The sequence below is a fragment of the Molothrus aeneus genome, chromosome 10, assembly GCF_037042795.1.
Source record: "Molothrus aeneus isolate 106 chromosome 10, BPBGC_Maene_1.0, whole genome shotgun sequence".
In the NCBI taxonomy this organism is placed as follows: Eukaryota; Metazoa; Chordata; class Aves; order Passeriformes; family Icteridae; genus Molothrus; species Molothrus aeneus.
In genome coordinates, this window is record NC_089655.1 from 16,980,654 (window position 1) to 17,008,079 (window position 27,426).

Consider the following 27,426-nt stretch of genomic DNA (forward strand, 5'->3'; position numbering starts at 1 on the left):
CTGGAGAGGAGCTGGGGATGGATGGATGGTGGCCATCTGAAACAGTACGGGAGCTCAAAGGGGTCTGTACACGGGAGGATAGGGTAGAGATGGATATACAAAACATGCCTCACATTTTGCAAGCTATACTCATGTGGCACATAGCTGGATGAGTAACATGGGGAAGGCTGCGAGGTGTGTGATAAAGGACTAGGGCTGCAGAGATAGAAGGGGAGGCCGGGGGTGTGGACAGAAGCAGAGGTTGTGGGACACAGGAATGACCCTGTGAAGCAGCATCAGAGGGTGTAAAGGGGGTGTGAAAGTTGCACGAGGGAGGGGAGTCTGGGAGAGGTATATTCCCAGCTGGCACTGGGAATGAGGGTGCACGGGGAGTACCAGGCTGTGGACAAGAGGATGTGGGTGTGAAGTATAAATCCCAAAGCACCCATGGGCGATGGGGCTGGGGTTGGGCAGTCCAGGGGCCGTGCACCCACATGGGCACAGCAGTCGCGGGGTGGATGGGTGTGTGGGGGGTCCGTTCCAAATCAGAGGGTCAGTGCCAGCCAAGGGGGTCTTCTATGGATGCGGGATCCGGCTGGGGGCAGGGTGCGGGCCAGCATCGTGGCGGGATCTGGGCCCAAACTCGCCCAACCGCTGAGCCCGGTCCCGGCCCACGGCGGGTCCCGGGGTAGCTCCCGCGCCGCGGCCCCACGGGGCGCCGGTTCCGGTTCCGGCGGGGCCGGGACGGCGGGCGGGGCGGGGCCGGCCGAGGCCGAGCCTGCGCCGTGCAGCCGGGCGGCGCTGGGACCCGGAGAACAAGGGGCGCGGGGGGACCGGGCGTGCGGAGGCCGCAGCCGGGCCGGGGCGCGGGCGGGGGCCGGGCCGGGACTGGGGGTCCGGGCCGGGGCGGAGGAGGCGGCGGAGGCAGAGGCGGGGGCCTGGCGGCCGGGCAGGGGCGCCATGGCGGCGGCCGAGACGAAGATCATTTACCACCTGGACGAGCAGGAGACGCCGTACCTGGTGAAGCTGCCGATCCCGGCCGAGCGCGTCACCCTCGGCGACTTCAAGGGGCTCCTCAACCGCCCCAACTACAAGTTCTACTTCAAGTCCATGGACGACGACTTCGGGTGAGCGCGGGCCTGGGCCCGGTCCCCCGGGGCCACGCGTGGAGCCCGGGCCCCGCGGGCCTCCCCGGGGGGCCGTGGGGGGTGGCTGGGGAGCTCCGCCCTCACGGGGCCGGGGCCGGGGCTGGCTGCCCGCTCGGCCCCGGGAGCGCCCCCGGGACGGCGGGGCCGGGACCCCCGGGATGGGGAGGTGCCCCTCTGTGCCCGGCGCGGGGAGGGGAACCCCGATCCATCCTCCATCCCCATTGCCTTTCCTTGGCGAGGATGGGGATAGTGACCCCCTTGGGTTCTCTCTGGAGGGACACACCCTCCGTGCACCCCAGGGCCTCACCTGTGGGAGGCTGGTGGTGATACCCCCCTGTGCACATTCTCTGTGTTCGTTGTTTCTGGATGCTGCCTCCGGGGACAGCCGCACATCCTCTGGGGGATCCCGCATCAGCTCTGGGGAAGCTGTGCCATGCTAACTCCTCAGTGAGGGAGCTGGTGATACCCTGCTTCAGGTGCCAGAGGCACCTTGGAGGAGACCATCATCCCCATCTGAGGGTCACGTCCTCCCCCTACTCAGGATGTTTGGCCAACACCTTGCCTGAGGTGGTGTCTCCCATGCAGCCCACATTGGAGTGTCTAGGCTGGCACCCTCAGGTTGTATCCTACTCAGGACTGTCATTCCCCACCAAAAGGGCCTGGGCATCTCCCACTGTGCCTGCCCTGGGAAAGTGCCCCTTTCTCCCTTCTCCAAAAAGGTGTGGAGGTTGTGCTACCTCCATCAGCCCTTTCCATGGAATGGATTTGGGGACAGTTTTGTTCTACCATCCATTTTGGGGAGGGACATCCATTTTGTAAGCTTTGTCCTCCGCATCTCGTTTTTGGGAAGAATGTGTAGAGAAGACCAGCTTTCTCCTCCCCTACCTCCATGGAGAAGAAGTGAGAGCTCTCCACTTGCTGCCCATCTCTGAGCAAGGGGTGTGTGCAAGACCCACTATACATGTCTCATCCTCAAAGATGTCCCATGCTCGGTCTCTGGTATGGAAGGGGGTGCAGCCCTGCCTCATATCCCATCTCCTGCAAGGCAGCTCTCTTCTGACACTGGTGTTTCCATCACTTCTTTTGTGATGCCCTTTGGTTCCTCCCATCACAGGTGATTCTTTGGAGGTGAGAAGGTGTGTTCTGTCCCTTGTTTGGATGTTGTACTCACCAGTATTCTGGGCAGCCCCTGCTGTCTCCTACTTGTGTAAAGTTGGTTACTGTTCTGGGGAGCAAGCACCATGTGAAGCCAGCTCCCTGTAAGACCCTTTGTCCAGATTTCCTCCAGCTGATTTTCTTTTAGCCTTCTAGAGGACCTCTTTTTCCATCCTGGGCCCCTTTTGGTTTCTACAACATGTGATCCTTTACCATTCCTAGGACTTTGGTGTTTGATGATCCTTCCTCCTTTGAAGATTTAGTGTTTACAGTAGGTCTTGTGTACAGAGCTGGGATTGCAAAGTGTTTTCAGTTTTATAGTCTTCCCAGTGTCTTCTCACTGCACCAAATACCTCTCAAGGCTGTGATTTTGGCTTGTACCCCATGTTGAACAGGGCTGGGCCTGTTTGGGGCTTGGATGAGATCTGTGTGGCTGCCTCAGCAGGGGGTGCTCTCCCCTCCTCAGCCAAATTATCCCAATGCCCAGGTTCCCGTTAGTTTGGGAGGTGCCAGCTTTCAGATGAGGCTTGAAATTTGGAGTCAGTCCTTTGACCGCAGTCTGGGACGCTTTGCCTCCCTAAATTCCTCCTGACCCAGTGGAGAGCTTTAATCCTCAGAAGCTTCCCCGTTCTCTCCTGGCAAATAGAGGTCTCCAGCCCTCATTCTCCATAAATTTCCTCAGCAATATCAGTTGTCTGTGCATCGTTTCCTGTCCCTCAGCTGTTGAGTAGCGTTGGGTGCTATGAAACAGCTGCCTCTCCCTGTCTCGGAGGGGACCATGTTCATTGGTGGGAGAAGTGAATTCTCCATGCATGCTGTTTGTAAACAAATGCTTTGGGATCCTTTGAAATGTTGTTCTTGAAGTGGATTCAAACTTGTCTTGAATGAAACATTGCCATGTGGGTGGGGGAGTGCGCAGCTATAAACAAAGTTTAGTAATAAATAGCAGCATCTTGCATTGGGAAGAGGGGTCTAGTGGCAGTGAGGTTTTGTGCTGTGCCTTTTCATCCTCTCTAAGGTTCTATATGAGGAGCTAGATGATAGATTAACAAAACTCAACGATAAAGCAGCATAGGGAGTTATAGTGGGTGATAGCAGAGAGAGGGGAAAGTCTCTCAGGAAGACACCACAAGATCAGTTGTGTCAGAAATGCATGGGATGAGATTTTTGTTGTGACCAGTTCATGTTGGGAAGCATAGACCGCTCTGGAAGGGAAGGTGCAGCTGAGAGGGGGTCAGGGGCTGTGTGTGGGCAGCCTGTTCCTTGGAGAAGTCCTGGGCAATGAGTTGGAGCAGCATGTTGAAGGCTTGGGGTTTGAGAGACAGAGTAAGACTCTGTCACCATGGATGCTTCTTCAGGAAAACTGACTCTGCTGCTTTCCAGAGAGCTGAAGAATGTGCTGGTGGTTGGCTGGAACATGGTGGGAACAACCAGAGCAGTCCAGCTGCAGCCTTGTCTCTGAGAAGCCCTGAAGGCCTGGGCAGCACACAAAATTTCATGATCCCTGGTAATTGATGTCCATGAGAAAGCGAGCCATTGGCCTGTAGGGAGAATCAGAGACAGAAGGGCAGGAGGCACCTCGGCTGCTTGACTGCAAATACATGGGCAATTAGTGAGAACTAGACTGGAGGTTAACAATGGTGGCATTCAGAAGCTGTGTGACAGGGAAAAGCATTTCTCTCTCACACACATGTATTCCTCTCAGCTCCTTCCCTGAGGGGATTCCCTCAGGGTGCCTTGTGTCTGGCTTGTGCTGGGCTGCAGTCTCTCAGCTGGGCAGTGTCCAGGAGTAGGACCCAGGTTAAAGCTCCCTCAATGAGAGAAGAAGTAGATGGCCTTAGGGAAGCTGATCCCATGATTCTGCTTTGGACCTTCTGCTGGATCCCTGTGGCATAAACCAAACTTTTCCTCTCATCTTATTAGGAATGGAGACATCTCACCTTCCAGAGCCAGCTGGAGCAGAATCTCCAATGTTTCACCTCTGTAGCCCAGTCTGACTCTTTCTCACTCTTCCACCTTTTTTTCCAGGCTGTGGATCTCCAGTCTGGTATTCCCTTCAGCTAACCTCATCCCCAAGGCAGTATTACAGCCTCAGTCTTGGTGTGTGGGATTTTTCATTCTTTTGTTTATCTTGTTAATATTTGTTTGCTCTGAGAATCAGAGTAGTGATGGAGCAGCTTCAGTGTTTACATCTCCTTGGAAATGTGAACTGAGGTTCCCCTGGGTGGCTGTGGAGTTGTCAGGCTATGGCAGGAGTTAGTTCTCAGCTTCAAATAATTAAGACCCCAGAGTGGTGTCACTTCTGGGTGGCAAGGAGGAGAAATGAGAAGAATTTCTGCACCTGGTCCTGGGGAGAGGAGTTGTGAGCAGCAGGAAGGCTGATGCTGCTGATGCAGCTGCACATAACAGAGTGCAGATATTTGTGCCCTTGTTGGCTGTGTGTGCTGCTGATCCCAGAAGTGGAGGCACATGAAGGTCAGCTGGTGGATGGTATGAGTGGGGCAGTGCACAGATGTGGTCCTGTGGTCTTGGACCTGAGACCTGGACCTGAGATGCTTTGTATGGATGTGTCTCACCATGAAGTGTGGAACTACCCTTGACTGCCAACACTGCACTCATTAAAGAGGGAAGGTTTCTTCCTGCAGCTTGAATCTTTTCATTCGGTGTTTCACAGGTAGGAGCTGTGTGTTGATCAGCGGGAGAGCACCTTAGATCAGTGCAGTGCTGTGACTGTTTTTGAGATCCATATTCTCCATCAGACCTCCCCCAGGTTTTTTGTGGGATTTTGAGCAGACTTTTTAGTTTCTTTTTTTTTTTTTTCCTTAATCCATAAAATGGAATCTCCAACTGTGATTTGTCTTGTCCACTTGACACTGGGACCTTCTTGGGCAAACATTTGTGTGTCTCTTAGCCTGACAGAGCTCTCAGTTCCATAGAGGTGCTGCAAGAACAGGACTGTAAATTCTTCTGGGCACCTGTGCAGTTGGCAGGGGAACAACCCTGCTGATGGTCTCTAGTTTGAAGTTTGCTGGGACATGGGCTTCAGTCATGTGTAAAGTGTTGTCTCCTACCCCAGTCCTTCATGAGAAACGCACCTGGGCAGTGTGGACTTCTCACCAGCCAGATACTGTGCCTGTTTGCCTCAGCTGAACTACAGATTTGTCTTTTTATCTGGTACAACTCTGAGAATATTCTTATATCAGCTGATATGTGATTTCTTTTGATTCGTTTTCTGTGTCTTATTGATACTGCTCTTTCACTATTGATCAAAATGTGTTTCCACAGGGGCATGCTAAAGTTTAAGCTAAACTTTTCAGAGCATTTTAATGAGTGCAAATTTTGTGTCCAGGTAAATCCTTAGCACCTGGTCTGAAATTCTGCCTTGTCTTTCCATAAATTGTGGAGTGCTGAAAGTTCGAATTTCTCTTGCCTGTGAAGAAATCACTTTGGTGATCATTTTGCTTATCTTCACTTGGCCACCTCCCCTCTTCTAGACTGGAGAGCAGAAGGGCCCCCATTCTTCTGCAAGGGGACCACTCTTCCCTCCCCATCCTACTGGTTCTGCATTGCTGGGAGAACACCAGTGATCTGAGGTACAGTGGTGGGATAGTGCTGCTCCTCCTGCCACCACTGGTTTCTCCCTCTTGCAGGTCTCCATTCCAATTTTAGTTTCATAGCTGTGGTGATTCTTTGGTCTCAGCCGTGAAGTGAAAATTGGTATCCAGCTAATCACTGGCCCAGTATCTTATCCAGACCTGCTTAATTATCACCTGCTCTCCAAAGCCGGGTACGAGGCAGTGATTAGGACAACGCTCTGGAGGCAGAACAAAGCGGGCGCTGCGGGAATTCCCAGTGCAGGGGTCAGATGCCATTGGTGTTTGGCAGCCTCATCTCTGCACATGTGCATGAGGAAATGCGTTGATGCTCTCTGAAAGGCTGAGTGATTTATTTTTATTGCAGGGTCTTTTTGAAATTGATACCAGCGGTGACTGTCCTTCTGGCTGGAAATGCTGGGAGCTGGGGAAGGGATCCTAAACTTAATAAGCAGTGTCAGTTTCTAAGCAGTGGTGAGCCCTGGCATGGTGCCCCTGCCTTTCCTGCCAGCTCTTTGTAGCATGTGTTGGGGGAGTTGTTTTATTTTGATTTTGAGAACTTTTTAAAATTTATTTTTAATTGGAAACTTTTGCTGTCTCCAGAAGACCTTTGCATGTCCCATGCCCCGATGGAGGCTGCTTCCATGTCAGCATGAATTTCATGCTGAGAGAGGTTGGCAAAAAGTTCATGAGTGAAAGGGCCTACAGAACTCCCTTGCATGCTCACATCCTTTATGGTGGTCTAGTGACAGCACTGGCCCTACTGGAAGCACTTTTTTTCAGTTTCTAGTCAGTCCCTGTCCATTCCATGTGGAGAGGAGCACTTTACAGATGAAAGGCCACAGCACCCCATCTGTTGTGCTCCAGAGGATGTTTCCATGCCTGCTGTGAGGTGAGCTGGCCTGGTTAGCAAGGGCCCACCAGCAGTTACTGCAGACGTTTTACATGTAGGTTAGTGCAGCCTGTGCCTCTGTCTCCTGAGCTGCTGAGGATTTGGCAGAGAGCTGCTAACCACTGTCTGCATTTGTGGTGGGGAGTTCCTGTAATGCTGCCCGTGCTTGGGGTGGCCCATGGACACCGGAGCTGGTTCTGGCTGGAGCTGCTGCTGGAGGCCGTTTCCAAGTGTTGTGGTGGTGGGGGCTACAGCAGTGCCAGGGTTGAGGTGAAGATGGAGATGGTTAGTTGACAGTATTCCCTGCTTCCCTGGGTTGTATTGTCTGTGCCTGGCCCTGTGTGTGCTGCTGTTCAGACCCAGCTATTGCTGTCTCTGTAGGTGTCCAGCGTTCTCAGTTGTGGTTGGAGCTGTGCTCTGAAGGCCACATGGGATGGCAGTCACAGCCTGGTTTCTTTGCCCAGGGGTGGTGTTTGAAAAGCCAAGTTAGCCAAATCAGGCTGGAGACCAATTTCCCTAAGGCCTTGTGTGTCCTATGCAAACAATGAAGCTTTACAACAGCTATTGAACTAGTTTGCAGCCAGAACTGGTCAGAAATTTTTTTTGACTGAATGTATTTTCTCCCAAAATATGGTGTCATGTTGAAGCCAGCATTTTTCTTGGAGAGGCATTGTTTTCAGTTATGTGTTTGATGGGAATGTTTCTTAATTTTAAGCCTCTTTTGTCATTTCTGGAAAAAAGAAAGGTCAAGAAACCTTTACTCAGCCATGTGAATGCAGCTGTTTTGGTGCATTTCAGTGTTCTGAAATCATCTGGAGGGCTCTGGTCCTCCAAATTCCAGTACAGAGCAAAAACTTACCTTGATGTCTCAGAAATTGCTGCAAAGTAAATCAGTGTGCCCTGGCTCTGGTACAGCTGTGCTCCAGCATGGTTCAGTCTTGGAGGTCAAGGCAAAATGCCTTAAAAAATGGCTCATAAACCACCATAATTTGGGTCACAACGTGAACATTTTTTGTTGTTATGATATGATAGTTGTGGCCCCACTGCTCAGTTTTCTGGTTCCTGCTGAGATACATCTTTTTTCTAAAGTGAACTCTAGAATTTCATCTAGAACTTTGCCATTCCCAAATCCCAGACATTGGCTCACCCACAAGGTGGGTACTGAGTCTTCTGGGTGGTGGTGTAAGCAGTGATGTTCCTTCCTACATGGCTGCAGTGAGAGCAGGGTGTTGCTGGGGAGGCTGCATTTCATAATGGACTCTGAGAAGGAAGATGGTGGTGTGCAGGGGTGGACGTAGATGGTCCCTGAGCCCAAGGTCATTGTGCTTGGAGGACTGAGCTTTCAGTAAGTCCCTCTTCTCCATCATGCTCCTGGCCTCTTCTGTGATTTCTTCACCTGGTCTCCTAGCAGGTGTGAATTCTTCAAGTGGAAGCTGCCATCCAACCCTATGCAAGTGGGGATGCTCAGGAAAGAAGGGTCTGTGAATGTAAGCAAAGAAAATCTGGTTTCCCCTGCAGCTTTTCTGCTGCAGACATGGGTTTGGCTTCAGTCCTCTGTCAGGGTGGGCATCAGGCCCTTAATCTAGACTTGAAAGCTGTATATGTAGAGGCGTAGGGAGCATAGTTGAAATTCCTGAAGTCCTTTTTGAGCTCAGTGTATTTAAAGGGGTGGGAAGCCTCTTCCATGTCTGCATGGCAGTTGCTGAACTGTTCTGAGCTGAGGGTACCTGCTGTAATGAATTGCTACTCCTCCACCCTTGACTGCATCCAAATAGATAGAACAATGTTGTGGTTTAAGATATTTGATCTGTGAAAAAGCCCATGAAGAGGAGCTGGGCTCGCAGCGCACAGCAGATACTGAGTCTGCAGGAAATTGCCTTCATGTTGCACCAGCTTTGCATCGTGTTGCACATCTGATGAAGCAGCAGTCAGGGCTGTGTGTTTTTGGTGTTTCCTATTGATTTCCTCCTCTCTCCATCCCTTGTTTGTTATTCAGAGCCTGCCCTTCTGACCTGTGCTGGATGGATTGTTGTTTTCCAGAAGGGGGATGTGGCACCACGTGGCTGTGTTACTGTTTGTCCCACTGGTGCTGGCTTGTTAGGCAGCAGCTGGCAAGTTAAGTAAAACTTAATCCCGCTGGTGGCTGCCTTGGAAATTTTTGGACCAAATCCTTTTGTAAAGGCTTTTTGGAAGGCGTTTCAATAAGGTACAAATAGGGGAATTAGTCTAATCTCTGTGACTTTGTCTGCTTTGTCCATGTGCTTATCTGTGTAATGCCATGGTGGCCTTAGGAGAGAGTGTGAGCTTTTGGGCTGTGGTCTCTGAGGACTGCATTAGCTTGCAGAGCTGAAGCATTAGTGTTTCCCTGAGCCCCAAAGCTCTTGGTTTCACTTGTTTCCATTGCTATGTTGTTACTACTGTAGCACTAATGTTAAACCCATCCAGGAATGGGCTGGAACTCTCGGGAGGCTTTGGCAGGCAGAGATGCCTGGCGCTGACCTTCCTGTGCTCTGTAATTCTGTATCACAGTGGAGGGTTGGGACTGTTGTGGCTGCTGTATCAGTTATTTATTAAAGGGTACATACCAGAGGTGTTGTTTTTTCAGTCACAGCTAGCTATGGAAGGCAGCAGAAGCACATTTGGGTATCCTGCTCCACTAAATCCTTTGTGGTGATTATCTCCTCACTGGGGTATTTGTCCTTGTGTCTTGTTGACTAAAATTTTTTAGCATGTTAGAGCTGAGGAAAAGAGGGTGCAGTGTGAGCAGTGACTGAGTTGCTGCAGTGAGAGTCTGTCCTTCTGGACCTGGCTGAAGACAGAAGCTGAAGTGGGAAAGGCTTCCTCACTTCCTCACATGACTTGGAGCAAAGCTCTGTTTCTGGGAGAGCTGTCACTGGCTGCTGTGTGGGAAGGTCTTTCCTCTGCTGGTTTTTGACCTGCCCCTAGGGTTTGGAGAGGAATTTATTTGCTACGTGGCCCCTTTGATCGCTGGCAGCTGTCTCTGTGATAGGCTGGGAGTTCTGGATCTGGGTAGCAGAGTTTGTGGACTTTTCCTTGTTTGCTGGTGGCTACCGGCTGGTTCTGGGGACACTGAGAGTCTGCCAGAGGGGTCTGTGTTTAGGAGCTTTGGCTGTGCATGGATTATTATAGCAGGGAAGCTGGTGTTAGAGCAGTACCTGCCCCTGTCTGGGCTTCAACTCTTTCCCTCAGCATTACTCTGACTACCTACTCATGGTGTTTTGTGTCTCATGACCTGCAAGCAAATAGGCTGTCCCCTGTACACTGCATTGTGCTGTGCTGCTGTTGTTGACAGCCAGAGCAGTGTCAGCAGCAGGTGACAACCTTGGCTTGGTGGCCTGATACCATCAGGGCAGGGAGAAAGTTGCTGCAGTGCTGATGGCTGCTGCCTGGTTGGCCCCAGAGAGCAGCAGCTTCTCAAACTGAAGCTTTTTCCAGAAGCTGTGATGGATATGCAAACTTCATACTTGTGTTTGCATACAGCTAACCAGCTGTCCCAGTTCATTCAGCCCTGCCTAGCTCAACCAGTATGTTAGTGCCATTCACACAGAGAATTGCCTGTGGGCCCAGATGGGGCTATGCCATACTGGAAATCCATATAGGGGCTCCATGCATGGAGTCTTGCTCTTGCACTCTGCTCATTTGAGTTTTCTTACTGTTTTTTGTGGCTCTGAGAATGGTGGATTTTCATGGTTCTGGCTGCAGAGCTAAGTCCCTTATGGCAAACCTGCCTTAGACCTAGAGCTGGTAAGTGCACCTTTAGATCCTGAAGGGGGTCCTGTGAGGTGGATTTTTCTTCTAGATTAAAAATGTGTTGTTTCAGCAGGGGCCAAAAAGTTAGACTTGGGAAAACTCTTTAAGACTATTCCTTGTCTAGTCATCCTGGAAGTGTCGGGTATTTTGAGGATGTCAACATCTGCATCAGTTTAGGGTAAGCTCTGGGTTTCCTTGGGGCAGTTCCAAACTAACACAAGGTGTGTAACATCTCTGCCAGTGTGCACGGTGCTGGAGCTGGGTCTGACTTAGCTCTGCCATGTAGAAGGGTTTGTAGATCTGAGGTGGGGACTGTGTCTGGCCATGTTGTAGGGTCCAGCTGTGCTCCTGGTTGATCAACATGTGGTGTTGGTACTAAGTGTTTGTGGTCACTCTACATGTAACTTACAGGAGAGATGCTTCAAGGGAACTTGGTGTCAATACTGCAGATAATTAGGAAGCTCAAAATCAGGGTGGTCTTGTAACATGACTTGCCAGCAGATCCACAGACACAGGATGGCCCTATTGCAGTAACAACATGTGATGAGTATTTCTGAGCTGCCTTTGGGAATAGCTAATGTATAGCATGACCAGTTCAACACAGTTACTGAGCTCATGGGATATTTACATGGGATATCTACAACTTGTAGACAGGTTGTGCATCCTTCCCCTGCACTCTTCTGTCCTTGAAGGACTTAGGAGTTGGCAGTTGTGGCTTTGAGACCCTCCAGAAGAGAAACATTCCATGTCCTGTGATGGTGATTTCTGGGGGTCAGTGGCCATTACCCAGTCTTTGGTGCAGTTGTCAGAGACAGCTGGTGGAAGGTTTTGCATGGTATGTGACAGGGTCAGGTCCAGGAGTTCACAGTGTCAAAGAAAAGCAGCAGTTGGACCTGGTGCTACAGTGATCCAAAACACTGTCCTCTTCTAAACTGAGGAGAGGCTTGCTCTCTTGTTGAAAAGGAAGATGATTCCTGGTGTATAGGTGAGTCCTGGTAGGACCTGAACTGAATTCTGTACATGGCAACTGTGAACACTTTATATTTACAGTAATGTATTGGGTCCTACTGTATGGCTTTCATCTACTTTCTGGACCTTTAGTTGAGAAAGTTGTGTGCCAGCACATGATTGGTTTGGTTGGGACTGGAGCACCTTTCTTGCTCTTTCTTCCAGCAGTTGAACAGTATTTTCATGCTTGCTGGGTTGCTGGCTGGAGGGCAAGCTTGGCTAGCCTGGTAAAGGATGCTTGGTATGTTACTTGTTGTATTGTTGCCCTATGTCTTGAATGGAGTTTGGTGAATAAGTCTGGTGTTAGTGAAATTGATGAAGTATATTAAAGGCTACTAAAACTTGCTCTATTCACTGGTTTTTTAATACAGGGAATTTTTTGTACCATCTGCATGACACCGTCAAAAGCAGATGAGGAAGAAAAACAATTAAGTGTCCTTAGCAATGGTCAGAAAAGTTTCTTATGAGTGTTCGACCCCTCATGCTCTCTTCTGCCTCCTGCATTTTAGGACCAGAGGGATGTAGTATCAGTTTGCCCGTTTTTCACAGTACTGCAGTAGCTTGCAATCTGGGACAGAGTTGTGTCTTTGCCACCATGCAGCTTTTGTGACACTGAAGGGATCTTCTTTGCGTGAGTCCTTTTCATTGTCTTTGGCACATGTTTTGTGGTGAAAGTTTGTTGTGAGCTTTATTAACAGCCTGTTGGTTTTATGGGGGTTCTCTGTACGTCTTACAGACCCAGTTAGCAGAGCTGTTGCTGATGGCAGCCCAGCTGGATGTGCAGAGTAGGTGCAGCCATCTACAGCCTGTCATGCTTCAAGACCCCTTCCCATCGGGTAGGAGGTTGAGTCGGTTTCCTAGGGAGGCTCTTGCAAAATTGTTTATGCAAGGAGAAAGTAATGTGAGCTGGTCAGTGTCTTGAGGACAGGACACATGTGGAGGCTGCTTTGTCATTTCCTCGTGGAGATCTGTCATTAAATTAAATTAATTATTAACATGATGGGGGAAATGAACCTTGCTCCTCTTCCCCACAGACATCTGCCTTGGTCTGTGTGGTCCCAGATCTGCTCTGGAGGTATCTGGCTGGCAGAAGGGCGCTCCTAGAGCATAGGGCTGGTGCTGGCCAGGGCTGTTGTGCTGGCTGCCCGTGACGAGGAGGTGCTGGTGAGCAGCCTGCTCTGTGCTTCCCCAGGTGTGGAAGTCCAAGCTTTCAGACTTTGTTTCCCACCCTCCCCCTCTTCCCAATTTCCCCCTGTTCTCCTCTCCTTGGTCTCCCGCTGAGTTGATGCTTTTCCAGGAATGAGCTGTACTGCTGGCCCAGCACATTCCACAGCAGCAGCGCTTTCTTGGCAGGAGCCTCGCTTGCTGTTAGAAAAAGCAGGGCTGACTTGGTGTCCCTCAGCTGAGGGCCAGAAAAGGAAGGCCTGCTCTTGCGCTCCTCACGGTGCATGCAGAGCCTTCCCAGGCATCACGGCCTTCTCCCCTGGTTGTGGTGTATGTGCAAACTTCACACTGCCCCCCCAGCAGCCCTGGGGCTCTTTGCAGCTCCTTACAGTCGTCTTAACCAGTGTGAATTCCCTGGACATTGCAGGGGAGGCTGTTGCTTTTCTAGCCAGCCTAGAAAGGGGGAGTGACTTCTCACTCATGGGGAGTTGCAAGGAGCTCCCTGTGGGGCACACACACCTCATTCACAAGCTTCTTGATAAGCTGGTGTTGTCCTTTGCGTTTTGTAACCAGCAGTAGCCAGATAAACCCTTTGTCCGCCTCTGCACTATTTTCACCTCTCTCCCTTTCCCTCTGTCGGCAGGAGCTGGTGTTTTGCAGCTCTGCCTTGTGGGCTCTTCCTGCTGTCTGTGTCCAGATGGAGCTGAGTGTCACAGCACACCAAGCCTCCTTCCTCCGGTGTGCTTGCTGTCTCACATTAGTGTGAACCACAGCAACCACATCAGGATTTTACCCTGTCTCATACACATCTCTGGCTGGGGCCTCTTTGGGCCTGTTTCCTCTCCCAGCCTGAATACAATCCCAGCTTTTGGCCACTGTTACTATGTCTGTGGAATTGTCTCCGTTCTCTAAAGGTCATTTCTGCAGATGTTTAACCTCAAATCTTTTTTTTCTCACGGTGAGTCCCTGCACTTGTCTTGTATCTTTGTGTTGTGTTGTATCTTCATGCAAGCTTTTAGTTACTTTTAGTTACTGAGGAGATGAAATTGAGCTAGCAACGTGAAGAACCTGACTTGGCTTCTGCTGGAAGTTCCCGTTTGTCCTGATTTCCAATTCAAAGAGACTGAAAGTGTCACTGAACCTTCGGGGGCCTGCAGAATGCTTTCTTTGATGATGTCTGTAAATGTCCTTCCGGAGGTTGGAAGCATCGCTTGGGCAGGGCAGGATTAATTAGCGTGGAGGTGCCTCCTGCAGTCCCTGTGCAGATTCCTGCTGCCAGTAGGTCGGTGGAGGACCAGCCGGTCGGGCTTGTTTGCAGAGCAGGGCTGCAGCCAGATGGTCACTCTGGGATCAAGGTGGGAGGGGCTGCCAGGGCTCTGCACTCACCGTGAAATCAGTCTGTAGCTTTGCTTTGATAAGTGCTGCTCCTGGGCAGGCCTCTGAGCCTGGGTGGCTCCTTCCTAAATGCCATTCCTTTTCCAGCCTTTGGAGTAGGTGAACAGGAGATCTGATCTCTGTCATCTGCCACCCAGTGATACCCATAGGGCTGAGCACCGGTCCAGCTGGAGCCAAGCATCGCCGAGACTTAGGGGCTCTGCTTGTCCTGGTGTTTGTCCAGTGGAGTGGTTGCAAATGTATTGATGAGGGCTTCTCAGGGAAAATAGTTGGCATCTTGGATGTCTGACTGACCGTGGGGGGAAAGCACAGAAAGCTGGGGATGGTGCGCGAAGAGGCTGTGGGGCAGCAGAAGTGAACATGATTGAGGGAGGCTCTAGGCCCCTAGCAGGGGGACTGGGACTAAATGATCTGTAAGGTCCTTTTCAAGTCAAAGCATTCTCTGAAAACTAAAGAGCCTATTCTTGAGGAGTGCAGGTAGTAGCTTGAAATGGAATGACCTTTGAGGAGTCCTTGTGATGCTCCCTGGACTTGTTAGGAGGGCAGGGGTGGCCATTCCTGCACAAGTGCAGAGGTGTGTTACTGTTTTGGTAGTAGGACAGCTGCTGCTGATTTGTGCTTCTTGATTCTTGAGAAGCACACCAGGTAAAGAGAGTGCTGCAAAGGAGTTCATGTTCACATGGGGTGCTGGGACAGAGAGGGACAGCAGGTCTGAGAAGGAAACCATCTACAAATCTGCATTTCCCCTTTTACCTTGTGCTGCAGCACAGAGGAGCAGTGCAGAACACCCTGTCTGGGGGCTTGGAAGGGGAATTAAATGGGAGAGTGACAGTCTGTTTATGGTCAGAGAGCCCTTCTCACCCCAGTGTAATGCAATTTGTACTCCTCTTCTTTGCACAGGAGGTGAAAATACAGTGAGGGAGACCCAAAAAGTGTGTTGGCTTACAGAGACAGACAGCTCAAATCCTCTAATCCTGTTTGATTCATCCTGTTTGCCTGCAAAGCCCGAGGTCTCACTGATACATGTGTGATCACTGCCATGTGTATTCTTTGGTTGGGTCTGTAGCTCTTGGGTGAATTGTATTCCCTTGGGAAATACACACATCATATCTGGGCTTAATCTAACAGACACATATTTCCCAACTGAAATCCCAGCACTCACAGAGAATTGCCCTGTCCAGTTTTCTAATCTGGTGAAATGGCTGCAGAGCTCATCCCTGTGGCTTCAGCGCTATCTTATAGAATAGATAAGGATTTTGCTCTAGAGCCAGGAACTGCTCATATTTGGGTAGTAAAACATGAAGGTGCTTCCTTTTGCTATGAAGCATTATTAATCTATATAATCAATTGGAAACAAGACATCCCTACCCTAAGGGTAGTGTACTAGAGGTCTTGAAAATGAGATCACATTTCTAGTGTGTAAATCTCTGAAGCTTGTACTGTTGGGTAGAAGTGTTTCCTGATGTTTTTTTGTTTGGTCGGTTTTTGGTTTTTTTTTCTTCCTTTGTGAGCTGTAGGAGATGGGAGCTGTTAAGGTTACAGGAACGATCAACCGAGTTGTGCACTTCTGGAATGTTGTAAGAGAAGGTTGTTTATAATTTAATTCCTGGGCTTTCCACTGTTGGAAAGAACGTTGCTGCTCTGTAAAGGTTTTTCCTCTTAACGCTTGAGGAGACGTCTTCTTTAATCTGCTCTAACTTTGCATCTTTTCAGTGTGAAATTGTCATTGCTCAGTTGTCTTCTCAATCTTTGCACGTCCCCTGTTTTTCATCCTGGCCATCAAGCTGTCCAACATGCTCGAGAGGTCCCCAGCCCTACCTCCCTTCTTGGTACTGACCCCTCTGATGCCAGATCCAGCTTTTGTGTTTGCCACCATGTCTGTGATTTCTCCTCTCTGAGTATCCTCCCTGCGGCAAGCCCTTAGATAGGCAAGCTGGGGGACAGGACTGCCAGAAACAAGCAGTAATGGCTGCTGAGCTCCAAGCCTGCCTCCAAATCTGAGGTTCAAATCCTGTGGAAGCCTTTGTCCATGCCTCTTGGATTTCTTCTTTTGCTGGGCTTGTATTACTCCGTCAGAGTTCTTCTCAGGGACCTTGCTGTGGCTAGCGGATGCTGCTCAGGAGAGACCAGAGCTGGCTGAAGCTAGAAACTTGCTTGTATCCACAGCCTCAGCCAGGCTGGAGGCCACCGAGGGGAAACGAGGAGGCTGGAGCAGAGCAGCTGCGCTGGCGATGTGTGCGCAGCCGGGGTCTGACATGGCGCAGTCGTCTCCGCGGCTTGGGGTTTATGGCCTCCTTTCACTCCTGTGCACACTCTTGTTCCCCACCTTCCCTTCATTCCTAGGACATGACTCTGTGATATAAAATACCCTCTAATTTCCTGAGCCAGGCTGGAACTCCCCGGAGAAGGCAGCGTCTGCCTGCCTGTCCCTCACCCGCCTCTGCATCCATGTTCCAGGCTGCCAGCTGCTCCTGCCGGCAAGGCAGCGGGAGGGAAACTGGGAGCATGGCACCTTCCCAGGCCTTGGGGAGAGGGTCTGCTGGCTCCAAAGGAGGAGCTGGTGGGAGGGTAGGGATGGAGCCAGGGTTGGAGCTGAGTTTCCTTTGCTTCCTTCCCTGCTGCCGGGGTTGTCCCTTCCCCTCCCCCAGCTGCATGGGAGCAGATGTGCTGCTTGTGTCAGCCCTGGCAGCCCCCTCCACACACTCCAACCGGGCTCCTGCACAGCCAGAGCCTCGTCCCCTCCTCCTCTTCTTCCTCCTCCTCCCCCTGGCTTGGCCCCGTGTCACTGGGGATGGCGGTGGAATCATCCGCCCACTCGGCCTGCCTCCCCTGTAACCCTCCCTCCTTCCTCCCTCCCGCAGGTCTCTTTGTTGGAAAATTCAAGGCAGATGAGTGCCGGGGAGCGCTGGGCCTGCGTGCCAGGCGCTGAGCTGCAGCTTGGTCTCGGCATGTCTGCTGGCCCCAGGATGGGAAGGGGGCCGCTGAGTGCCCGGCCGCAGGGCAATTCTCTGGGCAGGGCAGCAGCACTGAGGGTCCTGGACTTGCACTCGCCTGGGCAAGGCTTGGGTCGCTTCCACATGAAAGGGGTTTTTCCTGGCCACCATTCTTAGCCATGTTCTACCCAGCCCCCAGCAGGACATTGGAACATTCAAAACCTGACAGTAAACTCAAAGCAGTCCCTCTGAAATCATCCTTAGGCAGATGTTTTCCCTGGGCTCTGGGAAGAGGAAAGGCTTGGTGAGAACCAGAGAGCCTGAACTCCTTCTGGGTCTGCTCTTTCAGGAATCCTGGGCTCAGACACCATCAGGTGGGGGCTGTTCCCAGCACATTCAGAGGATGGCTTTCCCTGCCAGCACATCCGCGGGACAGTTTCATCTCATGGCTGCCTCCCCATTCAAGCGCGGAGCAGAAACGTGGCACTGCTCACAGCTCCCCCAGAGGCTGCTCGCTCGGTGGCTTCTGACGTGTGAACCTGCGGTCGTGTCCGTGCGAGAAGTGTGACTGGAAGAGTGGTGAGAGGTGGGAGGAGGAAGGCTGCAGCTAGGGCTGAGGCTGGAAAGGAATGGAGGAGGAAGGCTGCAGTTCAGGCTGAGGCTGGAAAGGAATGCAGGGCACAAATAGCTGGGATGGTGTGAGGGGTGACAGATGTGAGCAGCGTTGCAGAGATATTCCTGCTCGGCATGTGCCTGACTCCAGCACTATCAGTTTTTGCTCTGTAGAGTCTAAATATATAATCCATTGTGCTCTGGCATCTGGGTGATAAATAGTGATAAATAATGTAGTGGCTGGAGGAGGAGGCAGAAAACTGCTCTGGGGTGGAGCTGACCCCTGGGATGTCTGGGGCAGCCGCAGGGTAATAAGAGTGAGGAGGGACCAGTTCTCAGGACAGAGGGAGCTTGTTCTCCATCAGGCATTGCAGCTGAGGCTGGATGGGCGGGTCTTGGGGTTGGTTTCCTCTGTCCCCACTGAAAGTGGAATAGTTGACTTGTGCTGAGCAGTTGGTCACCTTGACCCAGCAAATATATCACCCTGTCCCTTCACCCACAGGCAGGGCTCTGTGTCCCTGAGCAGGCAGCATGTAGCACTGAAAATTGGCTCTGCCTGAAGATCTCTCTAGGAATTGGATGCAGTCCAGGCTGCTGGCGACAGTATGAATGGATGCTAGTGGAGCCAGGGCAGGGTGCGTGTGTGTGTGCACTTGGAAGTGAGAAGAAGGCAACTTGCCTGCATTGGAAAAGGCTGGTGTGGGCACCAAAGAGGGTGGGTCCCAAGGGGTCTGCCTGTATTTGACATTCATCTGGGCTGCAGGGGCTTTGGGCAGAGGCTGGCACAGAACATGCTGAAGAAGCATTAAGCTATCAGGGTTTTAATCCATCGTCACTGCTCCTTTCCTGCTTTTCCTGCTTCTCCATCTGTGCAAGAGGAATTAACACACATCCTGGGAGTGGATTAGACTGCTCAAACCATGACCTCCTCATCTGTGCCTTCTGGGGAAGGGTAGCCTTTGTGCAGTCCCTTTGCTGGCTCTCCAGTTTTGTCAGGGATTGTGAGTGCCAGCTGCCAGGTGACGTGCTGCCTTTCACCCTGTGGGACAGCCCTTTGCTGAGCGTGTGTGACACCGGTGCAACCAGTGGGGCTGGCAGGGTGGAGCGGGCCTGCTCCCCAGCTCTAGGCTTCCTGCACTGTTCATTTGCCTTTTGCTGACGCCTTGTGAGTGTTGGCAGGCCTTGTGTCTTGTTCTGGGGACAGCTGGGACAGCTGCTGGCACACCAGGGAGCACAGCCAGGAGCCCAGAGCGCCTGTTTCTCCAAGCCCCAGCGTGCTGTGACTTGATGACACTGGGGCAATGGGTCACAGCTCCGTGTCCCACCTGTGCATCCTCTTCGATTCCCCGTGAGTTGAGGACTGGCTTGGGGACCTTTCAGATCTGTTGATAGGATTCCACTTCTGAGTAGTGTTAGATACTTATAATCTACTTACTTTTAATACATAATTTCTCTTGTTTTCACATTCTTTACTTTGTTCTTTTTTGTTGGACCTTCTCCCTACCCCCATAATTTATTCACTATCTAGTTACCTCATGTTTTAAGCATAATATGTGGCAAGCTACCTTAAATATAGGTTGGAAGGGGGAACATAGTATAACAAGCTAATTGTAATATATCTTTGTATTAAATAAGAGTGCTTAAAATGTTGTCATTGGATAGAAAAGGAAATGAGCTTGTTAAAGCCTATTTTGGTATTTGATTTATCAAAGATAGTAGAAATTGAATCTTCTGAATTTGCAAGTTGTTTTGATTGAGATTCTGTGTAGAAAAAGTATTTAGAGGTCCAGTAATATTTAAAATAAGAAAAATAAACTTTATTTTTTTCCCCAAGAGTAAAAAAAAAAAAAAAATCAATTTTCTTTTTAGAAAGTTAGTGCTTCTTTCACTGTGAAGGCTGATAATAATGTAGCTGTTTGTGTAATGCAGGGACATGACATTATGGCACAACCATAAAACTTGAAATGATGTTGAAATATTATGCATGTAATTAAAAAGCAACAGAATCATTTAGTATGCAGCATGTTTAATGTATTTCACTTTCATCTATTAGAAATCTCTGGCATAGTTTGTGATTATTTCAGATCATTATAAAGAGGTTGAAATAATGTATTTCTTTAGAAATAAGCAAACTGGTGGAAATATGTCTGCTGGAAATGCAGTACAGCAGGAGCAGTCTGGGAGGTTGCTGGAGTGTGTGGAGGAACTTCCTGACACACCAGGTGAGGGAGCCAGCTGGGGAAGGCATGCACTGGACTTGTTTGTGAACAAAGAACTGGGGGGTGATGTGATGGCTGGAGGCTGCCTTGTGCACACGAACCACAACATGATAAGAGTTTTTGGTTCTCAGAGGAGTTAGGAGGAGGATCAGCAGAACTGCCACCTTGGACTTGCAGAGGGCAGACTTTGGCTTGATCAGGGACTTGGTTGACAGAGTCTCTTGAGGGGCAGTCCTGAAGGGCAAAGGAGCCCAAGAAGGCTGATATTCTTCAGGAAGGAAATCTAAAAGATGTAGGAGCAGGCCATCCCTATGTGCTTGAAAGACAAGTCAGTGGGGAACAAGAATGGCCTGGCTGAGCAGGCAACTTTGCCTCAAACTCAGGAAAAAATAAAATATTTTACCTTTGGAAGAAGGGGGAGGCAACTCAGGAGTGGTACAAGGATGTTGTGAGGTTATGCAGGAAGAGCTAGAAGGGCCAAAGCCCAACTGGAGCTTACCTGGCTACTCCTGTTAAAGATAATTAAAATGTTTTTACAAATGATGTTAGCAACAGAAGGAGGGCTAAGGAAAATGTCCATCCTTTATTGGATGTGGGGGGAAACAGTGACAAAGGGTGAGGAAATGGCTGGGATACTTAATGTCTTCTTTGCCTCAGTCTTTAATAGCAAGATCAGCTGTTCTCGGGGTGCCCAGCCCTGTGAGCTGGGGGACAGGGACAGGGAGCAGAATGAAGCCCATGTAATCCAAGAGGAAATGGTCAGCAACCTGCTTAAACACACCAAAGTCTATGGGGTCAGATGGGATCCACCAAGGATAGTGAGGGAGCTGGTGGAAGTGCTTACTGAGTCACTCTGTCATTTACCAGCAGTCCTGGTCAACCAGGGAGGTCCCAGGTGAGTGGAAGTTGGCAAATGTGATGCCATCTACAAGGAGGGCCAGAAAGAGAATCCAAGGGAATTACATGCCTGTCAGCCCAACCTCAGTGCCAGGGAAGGTCATGGGGCAGATTATCTTGAGTGCCATCATGGGGCATGTACAGAACAGCCAGGCAATCAGACCCAGCTGGCATGGGTTTTGGAAAGGCAGGTCCTGCTTGACCAGCCTGATCTCCTGTGACAGTGTGGCACAGTTAGTGGATGAAGGAAAGGCTGTGGTTGTTACCTACCTGGGCTTTAGTAATGCCTTTGACACTATTTCCCACAGCATTCTCCAGGAGAAACTGGATGCTCATGGCTTGGACAAGTGAGCTACTCTCTGTGTAGAAAGATGGCTGGTTGGGCTCAGGAGGGTGTCAGGAATGGAGCTACATCCATTGGCTGCTCACAGTGGTGTTCCCCAGGGCTCAGTACTGGGGCCATTCCTGTTTAATATCTTTATCAATTATCTGGTCATGAGGATTGAGGGCACACTCAGTTCACAGATGACTAAGTTGGGTGGGAGTGTCGATGTGCTGGAGGGTAGGACAGCTCTGCAGAGAGATTTGGACAGTCTGGATTGATGGGCCAAGGCCAGTTCCATGAGGTTTGACAAAGCCAAGTGCTTGGTCCTGCAGCTGGGTCACAACCCCACAGAGCTCTGCAGGGTGGAGGAAGGCAGCCTGCAAAGCTGCCTGGTGGGAAAGCATCTGGGGGTGCTGGTTGACAGTGGCTGAACATGAGGCAGTGTGTGCTCAGGTGGCCAAGAAAAGTCAATGGCATTGTGGGTTGTGTCAGCAGCATGTGCACAGCAGGACCAGGGCAGGGACTGTCCCCTGTGCTTGAGACTGCTGAGGTGACACCTTGAACCCTGTGTCCAGTTTTTGGGCCCCTTACAAGACAGACATTGAGGTGCTGGAGCCATGACCAGAAAAGGGCAATAAAACTGGGGAAGGGTCTGGAGCATAAGTCCTGTGTGGAGCAGCTGAGGGAGCTGATGGTGTTTAGTCTGGAGAAAAGGAGGCTCAGGGTGGACCTTATCACTCTCTATAATTCTCTGAAAGGAGGCTGTATCCAGGTGAGGATTGGTCTCTTCTCCCAAATAGGAAGCAACAGGACAAGAGGAAATTGCCTCAAGTTGTGCCAGGGGAGGTTTAGATTGGACATTAGGAACATTTCTTCACCAAAAGGGTCTGGCACTGAAACAGGCTGCCCAGGGGAGTATTGGAGTCATCATCCCTGAAGGTATTTAAAAGTTGTGTAAATGTGGCACCTGGGGACATGGTTTGGTGGTGGCCTTGGCAGTGCTTGGATAATGGTTCAACTTGATGATCTTAAAGGTCTTTTCCAACCTAAACAATTCTGTGATATGCACCTGAATTTTGGCTTTACTGATTAAAATGTGATCTGGGGGATGAAACAGCTGTATGCACATAGAAAGGCTATTCTGTCTTTGTCTCTTCTTCAGGCTGCCAGTCATGGCTGTGGGCATAGGAACCTGTGGCCTAGCAGCAGGGAGAGCTGCCAGTCCTCTCCTGCTCCATCTCCAAACCTGGGCTGCCTGGTGTTGTATGCAAATACCTATCTGGGAGTCTCCTTTTCCTTTGAAGTCCTGAACCCAGCTCTGACTGTCTCCTCTCCCCTCTGCAGGGTGGTGAAAGAAGAGATCTCAGATGACAATGCCAAGCTTCCCTGCTTCAACGGCCGGGTGGTGTCGTGGGTAAGCAAGCCCCTTGCTTCGGTGTGTCTCAGCCTGTTTGTGCCCTCCCTCTCTGAAAAACAACCTTTGAATGTGGAGTGCCAAGTAAGGCACAGGGGCTGCTCAGTACTCTTGGTGTGCTGGCTGCTCACAAAGCTGATGAGCTGGATCCCCACACTCCAGTCCCTCACCTGGAGAGGGGGCTCTGTGCCAGGGAAGATGTGGGATACCTCTATGAAGAGCTCATGGTGACTGATGCCTGGCAGAAATCATGGTCATGGCCTGTCCACAGCATAACCCCTGTGCCCCTATGGCAGGGTCAGCTTCCCAAGGAAAGTTCTGCTCCAATGACTGGTGCAAAGGGCTTAAGTGACTTTAGTGCTGGTGAAGCGGACTGGATTTGACTGCCCTGAAGACTAAAGGTACTGCCTGGGCAGCTGCAGGACAAGCTTTTCCCTCAGTACCATGCCATGCACACACTCTGCTCCCTGCTCGCATGCTTCCCTCTGGCCCCACGGGGACCCTCTGTTAGTGGGGGGAGAGTCTCCACAGCACATCATCCAGTTTTCCCTCTGCTGAGCTGCAGTTTGTGCTGATGAGGGTGTGTGGATCTACACCAAGACTCAAGTGCCTTTTTCCAGAGGCCTCTGAGCAGTAAAAATCCTCAGCAAATCAAGCCAGGTCACACCTAATTCTGCTTCTATCCCTGCACCAAACAGTGATGGGGCAGGCAGGTACCCCCCTGCCGACACGGCTGCCGCTGGGATTCCTGCCAGGGGAGCAGGGTGCAGGCTGGAGCAGGAGGAAAGCCTGTGCTGGGCTCCTGCACAAAGAGCCGGGGCCAGACGCCTGCCGTCCTCCCTCTAGCGGTTATCCAGGCCCTTCGGAAATCAGCTGTGTCCCGCTCTTGGCCACCACACATTCCTCTGCACCCATCCCGCTGCTGCTGCATCTGCCCCAAGATGTCCCACCACCCCACCCCTTCCAGCTGCTTTTTGCTTTCACCTGCCCTATGGGGAGTCCCAGTGTCTCTAAATCCATTCTGGTGTTCCTTTTTTATCTGTGTGATTTTCCTTGTGATCCTTGTATCCATGTAGCTGCTGGCTTTCCTTGCAGGAGCTCTTTGGTTGTTCAGTGTGTGAGTGGCACAGATCTGGTGTGAGTCTGTCTGGTGTGACCACCATGCTGCTGCTCTGCTGGGCTGGATCCTTACAGGGAACTTGTGCCCCAAGCGAGCATCACTACCAGCTCTTGTGCATGAGGGGTAATGACAGTCCCAGAGGCCTTTGTGCACCTGATGATCCCTTTTTCTACCTCTGCTGAGAGTCTCCTAGTCCATGGATGGTTTGGGGAATGAGAGGGGAGCACTTGCTTTGCTGCTTCTGACAGACAGGCTGGGATGGTGCTATTTTAGGAACTCAGTACTAATTTTAGCAACAGGGAAAGACGGGGGCTTGAATCCAAGTGAGTATTTCCTGACAGTGTAAGAGGCAGGAAAAGTGCAGGATTGTTATCAAAACCTTCCTGGGAGGAAATCCCAGCCTTGGGAGTGTTAGAGGAAGATAGCATCAATCCTGCCTGCTTGGGAACACCCTCCACTCTCTTCACTGCTGTTTGACAGCTGCCTGTGGCTAGTTCCCTCTGTCCAGATCTATTTGCTTGATGTTGCCTTGAGATTTTCAAGCATAAAGTGTTATAAGATTTTTCCCTAGGCAATGCTGGCCACTTTCAGCATCTTTTCTACCCTGTGCTCCTGGGCAGTGGCTACCAGAATTGGGATGTGGCCCTTAGGGGGGAGGATGTGTCCTGGGAAGACAAGTCACCAGGAAGGTGCCAGGAGCAGAGCCAGGCGTGTGCCTGGGGCTTGGTGGAGGGAGAGAAGCTGACCTGAGTGTGAGATGAGCTGGTTAGACAGTTGTGAGAGCAGGAGCCGTTGGGCTTGTCCTGGGACTTGTGGGACAGGCTCTGCAGCTTTTGACACCTGAGGCTGCACTCTGCCCTGTCTGTTGCCTTGGCTCTGGCTTTTCAAGGCTGCCCTGTCTTCCTTGCCCCAGCTACATCCCTGTCTTTGTTTCCAATATCTCTGACAGTAGACTTCTCATCTACTATGCTAATGATGATCTGTGGGGTCCATACCCCGCTTATGAGGGTTTCCCCAGTTCCTGAAGGTGGGCAGGGCACAGCTCTTTCATCAGTGATGCTGGAAGCACTCAAGACCTGTATAAATGGGCTGTGCTTCTATCATTTGAGTTGGCATCTGCTCTTGGCTCCATGCAGATGTGATTCCCTCACCAGCAAGAAGTAGTGCTGCCTCTGAATTTACTCTGGGTATTATGGTTTGGACAGGAGCTATCAGCTTTTTTCCAGCCTATATCACATTTTGTCTGTTCTGAGCAACAATGGGTATCCCTCACCTCTGTTAGATCCTTTCTGGGCCCTATCACCTCTGCTCTGGAGGTCCTGAATGCTTCTGTCAAGGAAGAGGCTTTTTGTTGCTTACTTGCTTGACCCTATTGGGGTTAGCCCAGTTCATTACAGCTTGAAAGTAAGGGAGTGTGCAAATCTGGACAGGGAGCAATATTGGGGAGCAGCTCATTTGGACTATCCTCTGTTTGATTCCACTGGTGAGCCCGTGGCCCCTGGGAGAGTCTCCAGCTCATTCCCTGAGCCCTGAAGTTGATGGTTTATTATAGAGCCAGAATGATGGTGTGTTGATGTGCCTGGGCTGCCCCACAGCATGGCTGGCATAGAGAGTCTCTAGGGTTTAACCCTTTCTTGAGTTTCTGCGCTGGGGAATCCATTGAGCATCCCAGAGATTGACTGAAGGTTGTGCTCAAACCAATAAACTGAACACAGCATGAAAGTTTGTGAAGTACATATGGAAGCCAGAAAAAGCCTGTTTCAAGAGTCTATTTCAAAGCCAGCCTTCGCCCTGAGCTCTGTTACCCCCAGCTTCTGAGGGTTGTGAAGGTGAAAGTCCTGCTGGGTCTCACAGGTTGAAGGCAGAAGCGTAGAGGCTGCTAGAGCTGAGGAAAAGAATGACTTGTAACTGCCTTTCCCAGTGTGAGAACTGGGGGAATCCAGTCCCTGCTGCAGGATGTGTGCTAAAGGTTACCCGAGTGTGTGGTGTGGGTGTGCAGGTGATGTCAGAGTGTCCAAGCACAGCTGTCACTGAACCCAGGCTTCACTGCTGGGTCAGGAGTTCCTGAGCCACAAATAGCCAGTGTCTGGGAAGGCCTTGGGGGGAAATGTTGCTACATGCTTGGCCTGTTCCATACCTGCTCCTGGGCATCTGCTGTTGTCAACTGCCAGAAATGAGATCCTGGGCCAGGCAGGCTTTTGGCCAGCTCCTTTGGCCACTCTTATAAATGTTTTCTCAGCTTCATTTTCTGTCTCTCATCCCTCCAGCTGGTGTCTGCAGAGGGTTCCCACTCAGATGCTGGCTCGGTCTGTGCCGATAACCAGACAGAGCTGCCGCCCTCCATGGAGCGCACAGGAGGAATTGGAGACTCCAGGCCCCCCTCTTTCCAGTAAGTTACACGGACATCTGTTCTGGTTTCCAAGGGCCACATGGTGCCTTTGCTGTAATCCAGACCAGTATCCCAGACCAGGCTGGGATACTCTTACCCAAAATGTCAGGGATGACAGCCAGCAAGAGGGGAGGAGAGTGGGGCTGGGAGCTGATTTGAAGTGGAGCTGCGTTATTCAACAAACAAGGGCATGCTGAAAATAATGCAGGGAAAGAGCCAGCACAGCATCCCCAGTCCTTTGACCTGCACTTGTAGATGTGCTGTGGTTGTTCCTGTCCCTCTAGAAGGAGACAGCTGATGGCTGGAACTTTGTGTTGGTCAGGACAGAGGTAGAGAGAGCCTTGTCAAGTTGTTCCCTGTTGAACATATTTGTTTGCTTTTATCTCATCACAGCCCTAACACTGGGGGGAGTCGAGAAAACTTGGACAATGAGACAGAGACAGACTCTGTGGTGTCATCACAGAGGGAACGACCTCGTCGGACAGATGGGCCTGAGCATGGTGAGTGTTGGTAACGTGGTGAGAGCTCTGGAAGGGCATGGCTGGGGCATGGCAGTACCAGCTCCAGACTTGGGGCAGCTTTCTCTGCTCTGCAGAACGTTTCCAGCTCAAAAGAGCTATTCTGTAGCTTTTAGAAGGGTCCTACCTCACATTGGAGGTAGGCGCTAACACCTGTGTTACATCAGAGCTTGGTGTTGAACCCTTTGGGGTCAAGGGAGATATCTCCTGTAGAAGCTCCAAGAGCAGGAGACAGTTGTGTCTCTGTCTTCTTAGCTGAGAAGCAGAGTAAGCTTTAGCCTTCCCACTTGTGCTGTTTCTTGCTCTACCAAGGAAACAGCTGCAAGTCTTCCACAAGTTTAGCAGCACTGTTCCTACTGGGCCATCAGCCTCTTCCCATCTTAGTGATAGAAGAGGTATCCCATAGGAGATGGATCTGATCCCAGGGTAGACTGGGAGTTACTTGGCACTAGACAGGATTGACTGGTGACCAGATTTGTTCTGAGGAGGTTGCCATGAGCCCTGCATAGGGTAAGGTTTTCTCTCAAGCCCACTGACTCTTGTCTTTTCACAGCACCCAGGGTGAATGGGACAGTGAAGGGAGAGCGGCGCCGAGACCTGGGTGGGTACGAGAGCTCCTCCACACTCATGAGCAGCGAGCTGGAGACCACCAGCTTCTTCGATTCAGATGAAGATGACTCCACCAGCAGGTAGGAGAGCTTGGGTCTTGGGAAAACACTATTTTCCCCCTGACTCTCAGAAAAGAGAGATGCCTTTGCAGGGCACAGTAGTCCTGGGCTCAGACCTGCTTCCATCTCACCCAGCAGACCCCTCTGCCATTGTCTGTCCCCCATGTGCATGTTCTCCTATCTGCTCCTGCACTCCTCTGTTCCCTGTTTCCACGGCTCTCTTTCT

The 27,426-nt window shown here is 50.9% G+C and overlaps 1 protein-coding gene across 9 annotated transcripts in view; it reads left to right on the top strand.

Annotated features, from left to right (window-relative positions):
* Nucleotides 1-925: 925 nt before the first annotated feature.
* DVL3 (dishevelled segment polarity protein 3) overlaps nucleotides 926-27,426 on the top strand; it is a 33,710-nt gene continuing 7,209 nt past the window's right edge. For all 9 annotated transcript variants that reach the window (XM_066556747.1, XM_066556746.1, XM_066556751.1 and 6 more), the window contains exons 1-5: nucleotides 926-1,106; nucleotides 22,436-22,505; nucleotides 25,893-26,014; nucleotides 26,408-26,514; nucleotides 27,086-27,221. In XM_066556747.1, the coding sequence (XP_066412844.1) occupies nucleotides 940-1,106; nucleotides 22,436-22,505; nucleotides 25,893-26,014; nucleotides 26,408-26,514; nucleotides 27,086-27,221 (602 nt within the window). In that variant the 5' untranslated portion in view covers nucleotides 926-939. The remainder of the gene's footprint in view (nucleotides 1,107-22,435; nucleotides 22,506-25,892; nucleotides 26,015-26,407; nucleotides 26,515-27,085; nucleotides 27,222-27,426) is intronic.